General features: G+C 41.7%; 1 protein-coding gene across 1 annotated transcript in view; it reads left to right on the plus strand.

The window, feature by feature from the left end:
* Nucleotides 1-21,672, plus strand: part of DNAH5 (dynein axonemal heavy chain 5) — a 309,924-nt gene that overhangs the window by 82,180 nt on the left and 206,072 nt on the right. Inside the window, exons 2-10 of the mRNA XM_037893325.2 lie at nt 2,554-2,688; nt 4,018-4,102; nt 7,259-7,422; nt 13,657-13,878; nt 14,280-14,417; nt 16,636-16,812; nt 19,449-19,562; nt 20,521-20,628; nt 21,442-21,561. Coding sequence (XP_037749253.2) covers nt 2,554-2,688; nt 4,018-4,102; nt 7,259-7,422; nt 13,657-13,878; nt 14,280-14,417; nt 16,636-16,812; nt 19,449-19,562; nt 20,521-20,628; nt 21,442-21,561 — 1,263 coding nt within the window. The remainder of the gene's footprint in view (nt 1-2,553; nt 2,689-4,017; nt 4,103-7,258; nt 7,423-13,656; nt 13,879-14,279; nt 14,418-16,635; nt 16,813-19,448; nt 19,563-20,520; nt 20,629-21,441; nt 21,562-21,672) is intronic.

Genomic DNA, 21,672 nt, shown 5'->3' on the forward strand with positions numbered 1-21,672 from the left:
CTTGCCCAACTAGCCTGCCCTCAAATTCCTCTGAGTTGGATGGCAGTTGCCAGTGAGTCGAAGATTCTGGTCCCAGGTCCGAACAAAGGCTGCAAGACCTCTGAATATCAATCCAGCAATACGGAGTCTCTAGTCTCTGAAGAACAGTATTCTGGCTGAAGCCAGTGGTTGACCCAATCCTTTAGCATTGGGGAACAACCTTGGTTTGTGCTCTAGGTGGAAGTTGGTCTAGAACTGGTGGTGGTACATCTCCAGGGATGCCCCCGGTTGGTTGAGTATAGCAGCTTTCAGGATGTCATAGTCATTGGTGGTGTTGTGATCAAGGCCTGGTAAGCAGCATCCCCAGACAGAAAATTATCTATTTGCATGGCCTAGGTAGTCTTCACCCACTGAGCTACTGGGGCTACTTGCTCAAACACCATGAGATAGGGCTCAAGATCGTCAGTGAGCTTTAATTTGGAGAGGTTTATATCCAGCCCTAGTGGTGTTGCTTCAGATGGGGAGCAGCTGGCGACCTACTGAAGCATGGCCTCCTGGAACTGTTGTTGCTGTCATTGCTGCTGCAGCAGAAGTAGCTTGAGGAGCACTCTGTTGCTGCTGCGTGGCCCACTAGGCCTCCTGTTCTTCCAGGAGCAGTCACTCGTTCTCCACCTGGGTCTGCAGTTCCTGAACCAGGAGTTGTAAGGGATCTTCCATGACCCCCTTCCTGGAAAAGGGGAGAAACTGATGCCATTTCTACTACCAAGTTGTGGCAGCATGCCTGGAGCTGAAGAACTCTGGCAGGGAGCGTGGTCTCGGTTTTTAAGTGGTTAATGAACAAAGAAAAATACAGTTTGGTTGTCTACAACTTTAAACTTGTCAACAAAAATGTAGTTGCTTGTTCACAGCACTGGAAACAAAGGCCCTAACCTGGCCCCACATTTCTGGATTAGATTGAGGAGTTTCTCTCTTGTCCCAGCTCCACCCACACTCATCCTGGCTTGAAGCAAGCCAGCAGTCTTAACTTGCCTGGCAACTCCTGATTGGTTACTGTTTCTGCCTGGCCATTAGAGAACTAATTCTTGTGGGTACCCTGGGTTGAGTGGGTTTTTCCTAGGCAGGGGGTGTCGTGTGCCACGGTCTCCAGCAGGGATGGGGGCAGAGAAATTGCAACAGACCCCATCACAAGGGAGGAACTTCACCCTCTATTAGTTTGCTAACCAGCTTCATGGATAGATGAACATTGAGCTCAAGTCATATGACAATTTTTTTTAAAAGGACAAATGAGAACTGTCTGGTAACGCTGACAAATGTGAGATGCTATTTTATAGTTGAATATAGTTCTCTTTGTAAGACAATTTAAGGATTATCCACCTCACAGAGTGAAGCCCATAGAGTGTATAGCACATTGTCATTTGTTTTATCCTTTTGTAGTCTCCAGGGAGAAAATGAGTTGCAGATATGATAAAAGATTGTGCTTAATATGCACAAAACTAATATTTTACTACCATTGCCTTCTTCAACCATATCAACTTAATGAAAACCGAGTCACCTATTTTATAAGTTAACAGAAAAAAATTCTCTCCCCACACATTCAAGCATTCTAAACAACTGTCTCTAGGACTTAAAGAAATTTTTACAAATTCTTCCATAAGATCCTGCAATAATTAGGAAGAATATTTACATAAGGGAATAATTTCAATTATGCAAGGCCTATTGGATCTGCTACAGCTTCTGGCTATATTACTTGCGGTCATACTCTAGAATTACTGGATTCTCCATTATCACTGGGGAAATTAAGTTTGGATTTACCACCAACAAAATATAATTCTAAATTTCTAAATATTGAAAATGAAATAATATTAATTCTTGTGATTTGCAAGCACAATAATACCAGCAACTATTCCAGAAGGTTATTTTGTCTCTAACCAAATGAGATGTGTTGCATATGGGATTCAATTTAATTAGAAGCTGAGGTATAGTATTTAAAAAACCAATCTAATAGCAGTAGCTAACTGTGTTTGTAAACACTTGTGTATCTTCAGGCTTATTGCTTGTATTACATATCCTTATACTAAAGAGATAATGTGTGAAATCCCAACCACCTCAGTGAGCTTCTTTGTCCTTTTATGGCACAAACTCTTAACAATCCTACATGAATAACAAATAGGATATGTTGGAATCCTGTTCTGATTTAAACAGCATATGTAAATAGTCTGAAAAGCAGGGACTAGTGGCCTTAGGAGCTGAGGATTGTGGTAGATTTATGTAGCCTGATATGGATGGTACCTCATGCAATTTCTTCCAGAGAAGGCCTCTGATAGGAATACATGATGCTATATAATATGCTTAGTTTATAAAGTTGTAGGCTAAATCGGATGGTTGAACCACATAAATTAGCTGTAAAACTTAAATTTCATAACTTTTCATAAGTATAGGTTGTGGCCTAAAAATAGGTCAGCCATAAGTAAACCCCAAAAGAAGGAGATGTAACTTGAAAAGTGAGGAAATTAAGTTGTACAGATCACTTGAGCAGTTCTAAATTTTCTCCCAACGGTTAATGTTTTCTTACAGCAAAAGCTCAAGGAGGAGAAGGAGGCCAAAAGAGCTCAGCTGGATGGCAGGCATGATTATATATTGGATATTGTTGCTTCCTGCGTGGACCTGGACAAAGCTGAAGTGGAAGATGCTATTCTTGAGGGTAACCAGGTGTGCTGAATTTTACCTTTACAGAGTCTGTAGCACATTTTCTGGCTTCAGAGTTACTATTGTAACTTTTATAGCAGCTATCTGTTAACTTGTTCGTGCCTCTGGATCACCAGACTCCTCTAATTACTTTTCCCTCATCTTGCACTCAGTTTCAGCTATATTGCACTTCCAGCTTTTGAGGCTACAGAATACTAAGTTTAAAATACATAACTGAGAATTTGTAAAGTTTTCAAGAGAGGTTGGAAAGAAGTAAAATCCCCTTCCATGTTTAGTGGAGCCCTTCATTTCCCATGTTCACATTTGGGCCTCAACAGAATGGAAGATCAACCTGGGGTTAAACCTAGACTTATGAATGTGATGCTGATTAGTAGAGGGAGCTTCTTTAGGATCTCGCAAAATTGAAGTACTTGCTCTGTGGGAGATTCTCAGTGACCCATTGTCAGTGATCTGTAATCCTGGTGATATCACCTGCACTCCCACTTCAGTGGCAAAAAAGGACACTTTCAACATAAGCTGTCGTCTGTCTAAGAGGAGCCACACCCTTTATGGGCTGCTTGTGAATGTGCTAAGAAATACCCCCTACATGTCCAGTACAGCCACTATAAAAGAATATTAAACATAGGTTCTGTACTCTGAGTCCCCTGACTGCCAGTTAATGGCTGGGTGAATAAGCTGCTGCTTACCTTTTATACAGCCCTAAAGGGTCTATGGGACAGTTACCTAAGGCTGAACATCCCAAAGATGTAGCTCAAGGAAGCTAGAGGAGTAGGGCATTCTTGGTAGTCTTAAATCTGAACATAGCTGTGAAATTCCCTTGAGGCTTGAACATGGCTGCATCCAAAAAGCTGTTGGAATACAGACTTCTCCTGCCATGCTGCTTCGTAACAGCAGCTACATTTTGCTAATTTTTAGCCAGTCAGTGTAGTTCACCCTTTGAAACTGGTGGTGGAGAAACAGAGTAAGAGCTCTCTGTACATTTTTGCCTTAATTGAAGCCATGTACAGTGAACTCAACTTTTGTAACTATGATCACAATATACAGTAAATGGCTGAAGTAAAGAAGGGCCTGATCCTACTACTTTTCCTCATGTTACACAGTAATTACCAATTTGAGTAACCCCATTAAATTAAGTAGATTTATTGGCAGGGGTAGAAGCAACTCAACTTCAATAAAAGTGGCAGAATTGGGCCTTACATGATGGTTTAACTTTCATATTTAACAACGATGCTAAAATGCATGTACTTAAGGCTTGGTTTTGTGAATGCTGGTAAGCTATCTAGTAAATAACTAGGAAAAGTATGTAAATGATCTAACCTAACCTTTTAACAGATTGAGCGCATCAATAAGTTCTTGGCCATTGAAGGATTTCGTCATATCATGTTCTACTATCAAGATGTGGAGGCACCTGAAACTGGTTAAGTAACTTGTAGTAGTATTATTTGCTTTACTATAACATGCTGCATCCCAAGTTGTGCTAGGTGATATGTAAACATAGCTATTTTCCAATTTAAATAAAGTGAGGATCAAGGTACCTGAAATCTTGTTCAGTCACATGCTTCTAATTTCCCTCCACTTACATCCTTGGCATTCACAGAATTTATTGCACATATTCAGTAAACTAACCCTGATGATGCTCTGTCATATGGTGTCTGTGTAACCTTAAACAGAGTAGATAAACTGAATTACGTTCAAAAGTGAAGCATTTGCAGGAGGGATGGAAATAATTTAGAAGAGTGATTCTCCTGAATGCACCAGCTTCAAGTGACATATAAGTCACTCTGAACCTCAGTCAGGTTGCCTTACACCCCTGTGCCAGTGACTGACAGAGTTACATCTGGTGTAACTTACATGTGGAGCTAGAAGATTAAATTTTGAAGTAGGGGGGATGTTGTAGAGGAGAGGAATGGATTGACTGGATATAAAGGTGAGGTACTGAGGATGGAACTCATGAGTTGATGAAAAGAAGGAGGAGCTAACAAACGGCAAAGAGGGAAGTGAAAACATCTGATGGGTAATGAGAGAAGAAAGGAGAATATTATAGGGCAGCTTCAAAATCTGTGACAGTTACTAGCAAAGAGCAATACCAAAAAAGAGGAAGGGAACCCAATGGCATACCCTATGCTATTTGGTGGCTACATCCTGCTAAGAAGCCCAGCAACTTGCTTTACTCTCCTGGCTACTACAGGGGAGTCATATTGGGCTTCTTACCAGCCCACTGCCTATAGCAACAACTGTGGGAAAGATTACACCTTTTATATGAGAAGAAATAGTTCCTGTTTTAAAATCTGTAACCTACCTCCAGAAATTCTTATAGTTCACCAGTCTGATTTTTGGCAGGAAATGTATGAGGTAAGGAGCATGAAATTTTTAATCAGTAATGTCTTGAATAACAGAATGTTGTGCGTACTCAGTCTTGCACCATCATGTCATGCAATAATAGTCAACTTTTCCCTCTGCTCAAAATACAGCTTACAAAAAAGTCCATTAATCAAAATGTAGAGGGGATGTTAAAGTACTGCTCTCTCTTGCTGTAAAGTCTATTAGGCAAGCAATTAATGATGCAAATTAACAAAATTATTTCTGAATGCATTGCGAATGTCATTAAAACTTAGTACTAATAGAAAATGAGGAGAAACTCAGATACCATTTGTTCTTTAAAAACCTAAATCCCTAGAAACTGGAAGCCTTGGAAGTATCTATTAAAAACTAAGTGAAGACAGAAAGAAAAATCTCAGTCTTGCAAATCAACTCAGGGAGTGGGAGAAAGGTTAGAAGATCAGGTTCTCTTTTCTGTCTTAAACATGTCTTGAGGCACTATTATAATTAGGTAAAATTAACTACGTTCAGTGTAGCCTGAAAGCAACTGTATACCATTTGGCTTTGACATATGCGCAAATATATTTATACACGTGTGTCTTCACAAATTATTTTTATCTACTCAAGTAGATAAAAACTTTACTGACCTTTAGTAATTATTTTTTCTTTCTTGTGGCTCACAAATATGATCACATTACACCGTTTGAAAACTAAAGAAATTACCCATGCATATTGAATGAATGACCTCCTTTTTCCCAGGCTTATTGACCTGATGTTGGTATGTTGCTGAAAAAGGATCATTAAGTTCTTGAGTGACAAGGCACAACAAAAGTTTTGCTTTGAGTATCTTGAGGGCAAAAAAATAACTACTAACCTAACTGTATGGTTTAATTTGTATTGTAATGAGGCCCTTAGGTTTTTGACATTTACTTTGCAAATGAACTGGGAAAAGGGGTAGATGAAGTTAATTTATAACCTAAAGTTAAACTATAAAAATGTAACAGTTTTTCCTCTCCCACCCCAATCACTTGCTAGCAATACTTCTAGTTTCCATTAATAAACACAAAGTTGTTGCTTTATGATCTTGGCCAAACTTCAGGATGGAAGTGTGATCATATTATTCAGATGCTTGTTTAAGCTCTAGCTCATTATTAACACTCTCAAATCACCATCTTATTGGGATATCTTTCAAACAATTCCTCACATTCACTGCTTGTAAAGGGTAACCATACGGTGCAGGTCTTTACCCCAAAGAAAGGTAACTTAACTGCCCTGTATTCTGCTTAACTCTGACTCATTGCTGTGCCACCTTGGTGGTCTCACTGGCCATCTCTCATTGTTCTTAACTCTGACTTAATTACCTTTAAAAATTTTCTGCAAACTTCTTTTTAGCCTTTTGCTGGCACAATATTGTATCCCTTAATCTGAGGTAACCTTGCCCAGTACAAGCAATATTACTTATTACTTAGTAACTATTCACGTGCATAAGAAATAAACAAATGAGAAAAGAAAAGGAGTACTTGTGACACCTTGAGTCTAACTTGTTAGTCTCTAATCTCTACTACTGGATAGTTGGACATATATATGTCCCTAATGGATACCATTGGCAGAACTGAGTTTCTCAGCACTTGGTAGCTTTGCTTTCCTCTTCCTAGTCGCGGTATTGTCCCTCACACCTTAAAACATAACAGTATAACTTAATAAAGCTGGCCACAGTTCTTTCTCACTTCAAAGAAAAATATTTTTTAAAGATAACAAATATCCATATTTCACCTTTTTGCTCATTTCAAAACCAAAATATTTGTTTTGAACCAAACAATTTTGACCTGTTTTTCTTTGGGACGGTGGGAAAGCTATACGTTTGGTTTCCTTTCATCCTCTGTTTTCGTCTTTACTTTGTGGTGCGCTTCACCAGAGGAAAACGTGTGTGTCCATCCCCTGAAAACCAAAACTAACTTTTCAAAAACTATACCCAAATGAAAATTTCATGCTGAATTTGAGGCATTTTTCCGTGTTGACTTAAAACTTCAAATATTTTGTTCCCATTTTTAGTGAAAGTTTACACAACGTTGTTGTTTTTTTTTAAAACCAGGTGTAGACCCCAGTCTCCCCTTCACAAACTTTTGTTCCCAGTTCAGTTTAGGAGCATCTCCTATACTAGGTATGAAAAAGTTGAGCTAGTGCTTTCCTTCCTCTAGAAGGAATATCTTACCATAGCTATTGCTAACTCTATTTTTTTTCATATAAACTATAGGACATTTTGGCCTACCAGGCACAAGACCCAGTCCTCACTCGGCAAGAAGCAAGAAACCTAAAGTGTTTGTGACAGAGGGAATAGATGTTGCTCTAACCGGTGTATGCGTATTCTTCATTAAATCTAGTCCTTCCAAAACCATCACTGCAGAGAATATCCATCGGGTAAGATAAAGGTTAATGCTGGATGTGAGTATAAGAGAGTTAAATTCAATTCAGTTTCTATGGTGCATCATAGCAGCTTGTAATTTGAGACCTCTTGGTACAATTAACTGAGTAGAGCTCCAAAAAGGGAATATTGTTGTGTTTTCCACTGAAGGAAGAGTGTAACTAAGGAAATGTGGCATAATTTGTCTGTCACAAACAATTGTGCTTGTAGCACTCAGTGGCACCAACTTCAAGCGCATTGTTAGTGAATACAAGATTTGAAAAGTGGGGAGCAAAAAGGGAAAATTTGTGTCAGGGTCTAAGAAAACAAACAGCGGCATCTCCAGTGATGATTTATTGACCACACCAAAGACTGTGCCAAACAGTGGCACTGTGATGCTGAAGCTTGAACTTTATGTAGGTGTCACATTTTGTTTTGTTCCACACATTAGTCTTGCGGATTTGTAGTGAAAATTATCTCATGCTTGTCTGTATGATCAAATCAAAAGTTTTGCACAAAGAACACAATGAAAATCAAAATATATGTACTCAAATATAAAAGGTTACCTGATTAAATATTTAACTCTGGCATAATCTGAGGTGACCAAAATGAACCCAGTTCATCTCGTGATCCTTCGACAATTAGGAATGCATGTTGTGATAGACCCAGGCCAGTTGGGTACAGCAGAGTAGTAGAAGGCAGATATACCGGCCACTGGATAAGCAGTTTTCTGTTCCCTGACTGAACAGAGCATGGGCTGCTCCAGGCTAGGGTGGACACATGACTCCAATTAACCTGCAAAGAGTCAGGTGAGGCTGTTAAGCTAATGCGAATACCTGACTCTAATTAAGGCCCCTCTGATACTATAAAAGGGCTCACTCTGGTCAGGCCGAAGGGAGCCAGAGGAAAGGAAGTGCGGCTGAAGGGCTGGGTAATGAAGACACCCTCAAGCCACTGGAAAGGAAGCCTTAAGGTAAGGGTGAAGAAGATGTTAAGAGAGAGAAGCGGGAGAGCTGTGGGGAAGTGACCCAGGGAAATGTAGCAACTCTGGCAGTGAAAGGTCGGCTGCCAACAGCTGCTGCCATTAGGGTCCCTGGGCTGGAACCTGGAGTAGAGGGCAGACCCGGGTGCCCCGCAACCCAACACTACAGAAACACCTCCTGGGAGGAGAAGACAGGCCCCTGTCAGGACAGGAGGCTAAACTGCTTGGGAATAAGCCCGTGGGAGTTCTTTCACAAACCTCCTTGCTGGCTTATGATGAAAAGGGCTCAGTAGACTGTAACCCTGGCCCTAGAGAGAGAAGGGCTACCTGGAGGGTCACAGTGAACCTCTGAGGCTCGCATAAACCACCTGGACGCGCGGGACCCACGGGGACAAGGTCGGAGCTCTGCCACAATATCTAAACATGAAGACTCTTGATAGCTTGGGTCTCTGATACCAGAGATTATGTTAGCATTCTAGGGTGTCAGAATCTAAATGGGGAACAGAGTTGGTGATGTTGTAGAAAACTATTAAAGTAACTAGTCACCTGGATCACCTGGATTGATCAGTCTTCAGCTGTCGTTAAGACTGCGCCGATCACAACACGTCCACCATTCTTCTCTCACTCTTGCCTTTCTTTTCCATGTTCGTCCGAAACATTTACAATGTCATCTTCCCATCTTCTTGGAGGCCAACAGGGTGTTTTTTTCTGTTCTCGCGGGTACCACTCAGCAATGGTTGCAATCCACCTATTGTCCGTGAGCCGTGCTGTGTGGCCCGCCCATTGCATCTTGTTATGTCTGCTTTCCACGACAATATCTTTCACACTGCTGCGTTCTCTGATCATTTCATCTGGGATGCGATCCAGAAGGGAAATTCCCAACATAGCTCGTTCCATTGCCCTTTCAGCTACCGACAGCTGCTGTTCTTCTCTCTTCATCAGTGCCCACGTTTCACTGCCATACAGCATGGCCTGCAGCACTGTTGAATTGAAGATATTTGTATGTGCGGTCTTGTCAATTTTTCCTTTGAGGATGTCCTTGATGGAATTAAATGCATACCATCCTGCCCGAATCCTTCGTGAGAGTTCTCCGTTCAGGTCTTGGCACATATTAACTACTTGGCCCAAATATATGTACTGTTCCACTTCTTAGATTTCTTCTCCTGTTACCGTTATTCGGGCTTTTCGTAAGACATCTGATCGCATGTATTTCGTTTTGCAGCAGTTCATTTTCAGGCCAACCTGACTGCTTTTCTTGTCGAGTCTTCGTAGCATGCGCTGCAGTTGGTTGGTACTTTCGGCAATTAGTATGATGTCATTCGCGAATCTGAGATGGGATAATCGTTCTCCATTTATGTTGACACCACTCCTCCAATTGATCTTGTTCATAACCATTTCGAGGCAGGCAGCGAATAGTTTTGGTGAAATCGGATTTCCTTGCTTTACGCCTTTCTTGATTGGGATGTGGAGGGGAGTTTTGAGGAGAGTAATGTTTGTTGTACATCCAGTATTCGCTTCTTTCAACAAACTGATATACTGCGTGTTAACGCCCTGCTCTGCGAGCCCCTTTAACATTGCATTAAACTCGATGCTGTCGAAGGCCTTTTCATAGTCGATGAAAGCAATGCACAGCAGGAGTTTTTATTCCCTCCCTCTTTCTAGGAGCTGGCTATGGGTAAATATATGGTCGATCATGCTGAGATTTCTTCAAAACCCTGCCTGCTCTCTCAGCGGCTGTTCATCCAGACTCTGCGAGAGTCGGTTCGTTATCACCTTTGTAAAGAGCTTGTAGATGTGAGAGAGCAGGCATGTAGGGCGGTAGTTCTTAAGATTTTCTCAATCGCCCTTCTTGTGCAGCAAGGTGGTATTCGACTCCTTCCAGCTTGATGGTATTTTTCCTTCTTCAAGATATTGACTAAATCTTAAAGTGAGGGCCTTCCAAAGTTTTTCGCCTCCTGCAGAAATAATTTCTGACATTATTCTATCTTTGCCTGGAGCTTTTCCCTTCTTCATCTGGTGTAGTGCGCTTCGGACTTCGCTGACGATTACTGGGGGGACGCGTTCTTCTGACTCTTGGAGCGTTGGGAGAGGGACGTTGATTCTTGATTTGAACAGTTCTGTATAGAAGTCCTTGCAGACCTCCTCCATCCCTGCTCTGTCGATTACTGTCTCTCCGTCCTTGTTCTTCAATGCTATTATGCTCAATCTATACTGTGTCAATTCCCGCTTGCATGTCCTGAGGCTCCTGAGTAACTAGTAAACTATTAAAAGTGCTTTTCAACCAGAGATCCTATACTGAAGTATTTTAAAACGTGTAAATATTTGTACGTAGCATAAAGCACTGATCTGTCATTTGTGAGGATATAATGAATTGAGATCTGATATGTCATTACAAATTTTAATTTTTTTGCTTTTAATGATTTATAATGTAGTGTTTTACTGTTAAGTTAAATATATTTCCTTGTAACCCTTTCAGCATAAATATTTTTAGTTCATCTTGAAAGATCCTGTATTAATGCAATCCCTTGAGTTGCATGTAGTGCTTAACCCTTTAAAGTTTTTTCTTATCTATTTAATAGTGCATGCAAGAAAGTAGCCACAATCAAAAATAGAGCAAAAGAGCATGGTGTATGGTAAAGAATTTCTTAATGTATCCCGTTATGCTTAAGTAGTAGTAGACATGCAGTATGTTTTACCCTTAAGAGTGAGCTGCAAAGCATAAATCATTGAGACAGAGCTAGAAACTCACTGACAAAGATGCAGGGACGTCACTACAAAATCGGTAACTAGATTTTCATAAAACTTCAGAGGCAAACTAACTGTAGTTTCTGCATTGACTGAAGGTACCCCAAACGCATCATTGCCAATAATATCAGCGGTTTTATTACAACCCATGCTGTTAATATTTTTGATGTCACCGAACAACGCCTCTTGGAATCTCTTCCGATGAACCAGGAAATAACAAGGTGACTGATACAGGATGAAGTGGTAAAGAGTCCTGTGGCACCTTATAGACTAACAGACGCATTGGAGCATGAGCTTTCGTGGGTGAATACCCACTTCGTTGGGTGCATGTAGGATGATACAGGATGGTTGAAGTTTGCTTTGGAAAATATGGAAGTGATGCTAATAGGCAAGGAGAGGCAAATTTTATCAAATAATTTGGCTTTGGTATCTCAATCCTTGACTCTGTAGTTCTATGGGCTAAATGCCTTAAATGGTTGTACTCTGATACACAATAGACACAGCCCCAAAGATGTTGCTGTATTCCAGTTATAGATGAAGCAGTCACTGAATGTGTATTTGGTATATAAACTAGCAAAGGTATGGAATCTTTCAGAATGGAAGTATAACACCAGGAGAGGTGGTCAGGACTTTGGCTTCCATCCTTAAGTAGGGGCATATGTCTGCCATTTCCCCATATAATTCCTAATCTAGGGGTCTTAGTCAGATGTTTGCTAGTTTTGAATTCCTAGATGGTGGTAACCCAGGGAGCTCTGCATAAGGCCTTGTCACAGTCAACCTTGCCTTGCTCTTCTCCAGGCTAGTTCACTGTAAAAGCTTTACTTTGGGTTACCCTTTGAAAAACATTCATTAGCTTCATTTGGTAAAGAAAAGATGAATCTATATAAATTAATCAAAAACACCTAAGTTCCATTAACTTGAAATAGGATTTACACTCCTAAGTCACTTAGGTGCTTTGGAAGATGGGTTTAGGTAGGGTTACCATACGTCCGTATTTTCCCAGACATGTCCGGCTTTTTAGTTCTTAAATCGCCATGCAGGAGGAATTTTTAAATATCTAAAACGTCCGGGATTTTGAAACGTCGGTCGGGATGCCTTTTGTCCCGATAGCGGGGACTGCTCACCTCACCACACTCACCAAAGTCCCAAGGCTGGCGGCGCTTCCTGGGGCAGCTCTCGGTGCCCGCCCGCCAGCAGGAGCCTGCAGTGTGGGCAGCCCCTAGGCACAGAGGCGCAGGGGGTCTCCGCGTGCTGCACCGGCTCCCTCCTGCCCAATCAGAGCTGCGGGGGTGCGGCTTGCTCCCCCGCAACCCGACCTGACCCTAGGAGGAGCCCCAGGTAAGCACCGCCGGGACTCCCCATCTCGCCCCCCCAGCAGGTCCCTCTGGCTCTTATGGTTGGGTCATGGGGAGGACGGGGATGGAGGGCTCTCTGTACACTGCTGGCGCCTGGAAGCCCCGCTCTGCGGCTCTGGCAGCTCACATTGGTGCTTTTCCCGGCCCGAGCAAATACCTCCCCCGTGGAGTGTCCTCTTTTTTGATTGTTCAAATATGGTAACCCTAGTTCAGGTAGTTTAAAAAATTTAAATCTCACTCTTAATTGAGTTGAGTGATGAGCATATGATGGGCTACTTGCATTTAGGAGTAATTAAAAGCATTTGTTATGATGTTAAAATCTGATAGATTTAGGATCTCTCAAGATACTTTTCGTATGTTCCATCCCTGAAATTGACATAGCAAATGTTAATTTTGTTGTTGGTTCTGGGATTTCCCTGTATAAACAGCAGTGTATTTGTGGTTAGTCCCGTATGGGCTGCTTGCTTTAATCTACCTGACCCTGCGTTAGGTAGTGATATGCTGCACACTTATTTTACTCAAGTGTTTAACTAAGTATAGAAATTGTGGTTAAAATGACCACGTACCATGCCGAGGACACTGTAAATTTACCCCAATTAAAATACTACTTCAGTTGACATTTGACATTGATCTCAACTCAAGGGAACAAGTTTTCCTTTGAAATTTTCATGCCAGGAGTCTGAACATTTTCCTCCGAACTCCTTGTCAGTGTATAAATTCAGTGTATATATTCTTGACAAAACTATTGTATTCTGAGACCTCGAAACCTATTTTGGTTTAATATGGAAATAAATGAGTCCACGTGTACCAATGGTGACCTCTCTGGCTCTGCCTAGGTCTTTGTGGAATACTGGATGAATGCCTCCAAAAAAAGTTTGGGGCCACCTCATCAGGATTTTTGGTTCACCCTTCTTTGAGGACAGGAGTTGCCTGCCCCCACGTAAACAAACTGGAACAGGGAAATGTTCATTGCTAGCCAGTTCAACTGAGCCACAATCCCAAGAGGGCCAATCTGTTCAGGACTAGGATTCTTGCAACCTTTGCTAAAAAACAGGAGTTGAAGTTCTTATTCTCCAAGCACCTATAATGTGACTAGCCTATATAGTCGCACACATATATCTAAATCAACTTTATTTTCAGTTTGATATGCATCATATCCCTTCTTTCAGGAAGTGAATTTCAATATGCTGGATACTGCTCAGGGTGGCTTACTAAAAAGCGTGCACCATTTGCTGTCAGAAATCTTCATTCCGGTCATCAAGACTATGAACCAAGGTTGGGGTGAGATTGGTGGTCCTCAGCAAGCAGCTAATATTCGGCAGGACTTCCTTGGTTCCCTTGAGGGATTTGTTAGTGTCTTGTCAGGAGCTCAGCAGAGTCTGATGGAAAAGGTAAGATTGTCAGCATGTATGCTATAAAATGAACCTAACATTGCTGTTGTTGCAGAAAGTGGCCTGGTGCTTTTTGCATTGCTGGCCACCCCAGAATTCCTTTCAAGGGCTTTTTCTAAACTGCAGACCGAAAGGCAACATCATGTACTGCAGTGTAAGAACTTGCAGGGCTAGAATCTGGGACCATGGGGGTTCTGGGCTGCTGATGGCTGCACATCACCACAGGGAGTTTAGGTTGGGCTGTTGAGGGAGGGCCAGTGTTGTAACTTCAGAGTAACTGTGGGCATGTAAAGCAGGCCTCTCTTCATGAGGGCAAAGCAATAATTTTTCAAATGAAATGGTAACTCCCGAGGTATCTGTCTTCACTGTCTTTATTGAATTTTTAATTCTTCCTCTTTTAGGTGAATCTGAAAAAGTGTGACACATATGACTTGAAAACTCTAAAGGGACCTTCAGACTATCTGGCTGTTGCTAACAGCACAGAAGCTCTAGAAAGAATAGAGGCCTGCATGAAAGTATGGATCAAACAAATTGAACAGGTGATGCGCTGCACAGATCTGAAACATTGCCAACTGTTCTGACATGAATGTCAGTGAAACTTGGATTAGTCCTGTTTACACAAGTGGCATTAAGCCCAGAACTGGTAGAAAGAAGTAGTATTTACTAATGTGGCCACATATGCACTTAATTCTCTAATCAGTGTGCTATTCAGAGCTCCAACCCATCTGTAACTGGTAAATCAGTGCATACAATATATGCTAGCCATGATGCTCAGAAGTAAGCTTCCTTGCTGTCACTAAGGGCTTGATCTTATTTGTAAAGCACAGCACTTGTTCGGCTTCTCCACTCCAAAATAGCCCTCTGATACATATACATCTATTGTACCTGTTTTTGGCACAAACATAATGAGTGAATCCTTTATGAACTACATGTTGATTATTTCGTATTGTTATACTTTGGTAGTATCATGTTTTTAAAAGCTATATTCTGCTGAGTATTAATTACTATATTCTGTGTCCTTGGATAAGGGCTTGTATCTACATGAACGCTTAGTTTGCATCAAGCTGTGGTGTAAATCTTCCGTATTCCAGCCTTATATGCACCGGTTTATGGGGGTGGGGGGATCCTGCTGCTGCACACTAAAATTTCCATAGTACACACTGGCCTACTCCTGTTTCAAAGCTGGATAGATTAAAAATGCCCTAGGGAACTTTGTAATGAACCTGCTGCCACACCAGACACTTAGAGCATCGCATAATAGTATGGGGAAGATTTACATCCCAGCTTGCTGCAAACTGAGTATTCGTGTAGACAAGCATCAAGTCAAACTACCAAATTGGTTTAAAAAAAAATGATTCCCAAACTGTGAATTTCTGTGTTGTAGATCAAAGTATATTATCTAGGTTTAAATTATATAAGTCCATTGAAAACAGGGCTCTGTAATGGACATATATGCAGATTGCAATTTTTTTTAGTATGAGAAATAAAACTTGTCTTATGTTAAGTCTTACTGATTTCCTTAATTAGAAATTAATTCTTGCATCTCAGACCTCCTAAACGATGAAATACAAAATCACAAAGAAACCAGCATTGACTTCTGGTGGCTTTAATTCAAAAAAAAAAAAAAAAAAAAAAAAAAAGCCATGAAGGAAATGCAAGGATCTTGATGTAGGTGCACAGTAAAGACAGCTGGCAACGTTTCAGGGTATTTTCCTTTTGCCAAAAGATTGTAAAATCTCATTTTTGTACTGCACACGCATTGCTAAAAGGAAAATAGGCTTATTAAAGCTGTCGCTATTGTATACTTAGTACAGCAAGCAGGTTTTAGCCTAAGGTACTCAAATACCACTGTGGTGAGTGATGTAAAAATCTAGGTAGATTAGAGAGGTCTAAGGGTGCTGTTCTTGGGACTCAATTATAGGCTGTGGGGAGTTAATACTAAAAAGCATTAACTTACGTGAGTTAACAATTTAAAATTGTTAATAGCATCACTTAATTTTGGGAGTTTGATGTACTGCAGTTGCAATGAAGACTATAGAGGAGAAAGCACAACGTAGTCATGGGATGTAAAGGAGCGGAAATGTTATTAGCTTCCTTCCCTCACCTATCCTGTGCCAAATGGACTTGGTTATTAAACCCTTCTCTTTGATTTATCAGAATATTATCTTCTTTTTAGAAGCTTTGTCATAATCAGTGATGAAACAAAGTGAAAGTAATGATCTCAGTGTGTTACGGTAAATGCTTGACCTAAGGTAGACTTAAGGTTGCACTTTTGCTAGCTATCCAAGTCTTAATATGTTAATTTGATTTTTTACGCTGGCTTTTTGAAGAAATACCCATTTTCTACTCAAATTTACAGTTTTAAGCAAAATCGAGTCAGTTTGGCTTTTTAAGAAGGATGGTGATGGGGAAGCCTAGCTCCTAACTTGTCACAGGAAGTTAATTGAGAGGCAATGTGCTTGAGGTAATATCTTTTATCGGACCAACTTCTGTTGTTGAAAGAGACAAGTGCTTGCGCTACACAGAGAGCTCTTTGTCAGCTCTTTCACCAACAGAAGTTGGTCTGATAAAAGATATTACCTCACCCACCTTATCTCGCTAATATCCTTGGACCACCATAGAAAACTGGGTGTATAACAACATTGCAAACAGGAGGTGGATGTCAGTAATAATAGGAGACTTCATATCGCTACCACCCATTCAGATAAATAGCAGCACTTCCATATCAGTCACTGATATATTGCTGTGTGATTCAAGGTCCTTGCTGAAAATGATCAGCTGAGGAAAGAAGCTGATGACCTGGGGCCACGAGCAGAACTGGATCACTGGAAGAAACGATTGTCTAAATTCAACTACCTTTTGGACCAACTGAAGAGCCCAGATGTGAAAGCGGTGCTGGGAGTACTTGCTGCTGCTAAATCCAGACTTCTGAAGGTTTCTGTTAACTTAAAACAGAACTAAAGACTGAAAATAGGTTACATACAGCATTAGTTTCCCAGGATATACAGTATATTTAATGGACAAAATCCTAATGTTATATACTCTTTTTATTGCCCCTTATATTTTTTCAAGTTCAACACACTAAACTGGGACTGAGGAAAAGACTGGGATTTGACTTAATATTTATTATTAGGTGATAAACCACTGGCCTGCATCTACAGAGCATATCACAAATCAGTATTTAATAGTAAAAGCTTTTCAGTGAAAAGTTGATTACGACATAAAACAGATTAGAATGAACAGCAGGTAGTTGAAGAAAATAAAATTGATAGTCCCCATATTTGTGGCCAAGCAAAACAATTCCTTACATTCCACTTGATGGCATTTCTGTTTATCTAAATAAGATGCACATAGCTAATGGCTTCAGAAATCTATCAGGTAGAGGAATTGGCTTAATAGTCATGGACCCCCAAACACGAATTTCAAGCAGGAGAGCCTCCTCAAGTGTCGTTCTCCCCAGATGCTCTTCCTTTCACCACCTATCCAAAACATCCATTTTATCATGTGTCACTTTGCTTCCTCTCAGCCCAGTTCCTGATAGCCAGTGGTGGATTATCCAATGAGCTGATGGGCCCTGTGTCCAGTGGCCCTGGCCAAATGGGGGGCCCCGGAAAAATGGGTGCCCCATCCCCAGCAGAAATCTGCCGTGGGGTGATGGAACCCTGGAGCCCTGGTGGAAGCACCAGCCAGAGTGGGGAGGGGGAAGCCCCCGCGTCCTGACCCCAGTCCCTGTCAGAAATGCCGGGTGGGCAGGGTGGGAAAAAACACTGCACCCCGACCCTGGTCCCCTGCAGAAGTACAGGGTGGTGGGGGAAGCTCCAGCACCCGGACTCTGGCTGCCTCCCCGGCACTGGAGGAGCTCTTGCTCCCTGCCGCAGCCTCAGGGCTGGGGGAGCTCTCACTCCACACTTTGGCCCCAGGGCTGTGGAGTGGGGACAGAGCTTCTCTGGTCTTGGGGCTGCAGTAGAGGGGACAGAAAGGAGCAAAGAGGTTGTGGGGCTGCAGTGAGGGGGTGGAATGGGGTGAGACCGAGGATGAAACGGGGCAGGGCCATAGGGAAAGGGGCAGGAAGGGGCAGGATGGGGGTGGGACCGCAGGCCAAAGGCCTGGGGAAGGCCTCCCCACTTTCTCTGGCCCAGGGCGCCAGGAAACCTTAATCTGCCTCTGCTGATAACTCCACCACATTCACTCCCAGTGTCTATCCTTCCCACCCACATGCTGCTCTCCAACTTGCAACCTGCAGTAAGAGGTTTCTTTTACCATTCACTACTTCCCTGTGTTGGTAGCAGTTGATCTAAGTGCTGCTCCAGTAGCCACTTCAGGTGTTGAAATCATATATGAAATTGATAGTCTGCCACCAGCCAGCTCCCTAGCATCTGGCATTTTCTGAATGAGGGAAAGGATAAAGTAGTTTTCCCTACCATATGCTGGTCATCACTTCACTTCCCTTTCTTGTGCTTTGTTTCTTCCACAGGCCCATAACCTGTAAGCAGCAGCAGCTTCTGCAAGTTCTTGGAATTCAGGGCTCCCAAACATTGCAGAGGGATCTGGGTGGATTTACCACTATGCTTGAGGGGAATGTTAACTAAGTGTTCCCCAATTTAAAAAAAAATCCTTTTGCCTTTAGAACTTCACCTGTCTTGGTGAGAGTGAGGCAGATTCATTTTCTCATGGCATCACATGATACATACATAGAACACAGTGTATAAAATGTGCCCTGGCAATGCCACTTGCTGTTCGAACGTTATTATGCCAACTGTCTGGGTGAGGTGTAACAGACTATGAAGTGAAGACAAGTTAGATGCTGAACTGGGAACTCCACCAAACTGATAAGGTACCTCTATGCTGCACACTCTATTCAGTGGTGTGTAGAGTATGTACACAAGTAGCACCCCTGACATGGATGTAAATATCAGTATAGACCGTGAGGCATTGCTTAGGTGATATATACCCTATGTGGCTCTCTGCATGTCCAAGCAGCACCTCCCCATCTACGCGTCTATGTTTAGCAGTGTAATGTCCCACTGCAGGAGCCTTTCCCTGCAGCAGGAAAGAGGTGGGGAAAGGTTCTGCCAGCTTCCTGCCGCAGGAGTCTTTCCCAGCCGCCCAGAGCCTTCTCTGGCAGTGGAGGAAGGCTCCAAAACTAGGATGCTGCTGAAGTCTTTCTTTGCTCCTTCCCCACTGCTAGAGCCTTTCCCTGACACATGTAGCTACACACTGCAGTGTGGGCACAGCCTGCTTTCCACTGCAGCATGTAGCTGCATGTACCCTACATGACGCTGAAAGTGGTGTGCTTTGTAGATGTAGCCATATCTACGCATAGGGGGAATCCTGTTCTTCTCTGGATCAATTCATTTAACTTTAATGGGTATTATATACATAGGCATCTAGTGGAAAATAGACTGTAATACTAACTACATTCTATTGTGCTTAGTTACCTATCTGTTGCTGCAGGTTGTAATGAAATTATTGATGTGATACAGAGGGCAAGAGCCTCACCTGGTACAATATCTTTGACATTTCAATTTTTCTTAAAATAATTATTTTTGGTTTTTACTTCTTACTTTTAGAGCTGGCGACAGCTGGACACTCGCATCACTGATGCCGCTAATGAAGCCAAAGACAACGTGAAGTATCTCTACACTCTGGAAAAATGCTGTGACCCCCTATACAACAGTGACCCTGTAAGTACAACTTTTGCCTCCCTGAATGAAAAGATATAGCAGCGGAACTGAAAGCAAATTTCCATTTCATAGGCTTCACTGACGGTTTCAAAGTCATGTAACAGTACGTTGCATCCTCAGAATCCCTGCAGCTAGTTCCAAGCTCCCCAAACAGGTTTATAGTCTGCTGTCACTGAAAAACAAGTTACTGGGTAGTGAGTGTTCCCTCTTTAGGGAATACCAGGCCAGATCTGACAAATGCCTCAGTTTCTGTGACATCCAAGAACATGCAATGCTGACTCTTTTTTTACTAATTTCAAAATAAATTTTGGGTGTTCAGAGCTGTGCCAAAGCTAGGCCGAGGAGGTTTATTTTTTCATTTGTTACTCATTATAACTTACTTAGTCAAAGACCATGGCCCGAATTTGTAAGGATATTGAGGCACTGCAGTGCTCAGCATTGCAACACCCATCTGATTTAGTCACTATGGGGACAAAAATCCCAATTACTGTTAGTGAGATTTAGGCTTCTAAGTGCCTGACTGTGCCAAGAAGAGCTGTGTGTAGGCTTGAACGATTGTCTCTCTCACCAACAGAAGTTGGACCAATAAAAGATATTACCGCACCCACCTTATCTCTCTAATATGGTGGGGTCAATACGGCTACAACAACACTGCATAGTTAAATCAGTGGAAGATTGTGTAGACAAGGCCCTAGTTATTTGCCCCTTCTAGATTCCATTTTGCATCTCTGTTGTCTGAGCCTGAATTGCAAGATTTTTCTCAAAATAATCAGACAAATTAATCACAGTGGTTGGGCTATCAGATAGGTTAGCTAATGCAGTAAAGGGAATGCACAGTAGAAAAGAGACTGTCAAATTAGAAAGGTGACACTTTGTACTCTCTCTGCATATTTGTAAATCATACAAGGTACAAGGCAGTGGTGAATTTCACTGAGAGACCTATGGTGTTTCCTTTTAGGTGTCCATGGTAGATGCTATTCCAGGTCTCATAAATGCAATAAAAATGATTCACAGCATCTCACGTTACTACAATACCTCTGAGAAGATAACCTCACTGTTTGTGAAGGTGGGTGCACACAACATAATCTCTTTGTATCAATATCACTTTCTGTACAAAACATCCAGCTTACTTTTAATTAAAAGATCCCATGGGAAGACTAACACAAAGGGATCTTGGACATTTAGTGAGACCACGTTTGTCTCAATGTATAGAATTCTTGACTCTCCTTTGAATGTAGACTACATTAAAATGCTGATCAAAAGAATCTAGACTGAAGTCTTTTAAATGATGAAAATAACCATGACAAGGGTTTAAAAACTCACTGAGCCCTTGGTGGGGAATCTTTGAAAGACAATCTGGGCTAAACTCACTCTGACCATAAGCAGGTGTGATTGTGTTGATTTCCATGGAGTTATAGCTGTTTTTGCCAATTGTGAATTTTGCACTCTGTATACAAACAGTTTTGCTAACTTAGCTCATTTCTTAACTATCACTCCTCATTCCTGCATGAAAATAGGAGTTCAGTTTAAGAATGCCTCTTATTTATTCCCTCCCAGTGCAGTCATCTGGGACATAACTAGTTATACTCCACTCACAAGGCGCAAAATCACTTTGTCACCTCAACCTCGTTTGACACATTTAAAGTTCTAGACTAGCCCATCTCTTGTGTAGTGACTTGATCAGCAGCATTTTGGCTGGGGAATGGAATTGAGATTGGCTGTTGGAGGTGAAACCATTTGTCTACACACGTGGCTGGAAGCTTTGGCACTTCATGTGCAGTCGGCCAGTAGCGAGTAAATGGGGGACATAAAATGAAATGAAAACAAAGCATGTTAAATCTGACCTATTCATAAGAATAGAAATTAATTTTATTCTTAGGTAACAAATCAGATGATAACAGCATGTAAAGCTTACATAACTAACAAGACTGCCACCATCTGGGACCAGCCTCAGGAGATAGTTATGGAGAAACTGCAAGCAGCTATTAAACTTAAACAGGTAACCTTAAAACTCAGTGTGTGATAAATGAAAGTGCAAAGAATGTGTGGCCTCAGGACTGGATTCTCCCACCCCACTCCCTTATCTGACTGCTGGTGTAGAAGAACAGGG

Source organism: Chelonia mydas, chromosome 2, assembly GCF_015237465.2.
Source record: "Chelonia mydas isolate rCheMyd1 chromosome 2, rCheMyd1.pri.v2, whole genome shotgun sequence".
Classification (NCBI taxonomy): domain Eukaryota; kingdom Metazoa; phylum Chordata; order Testudines; family Cheloniidae; genus Chelonia; species Chelonia mydas.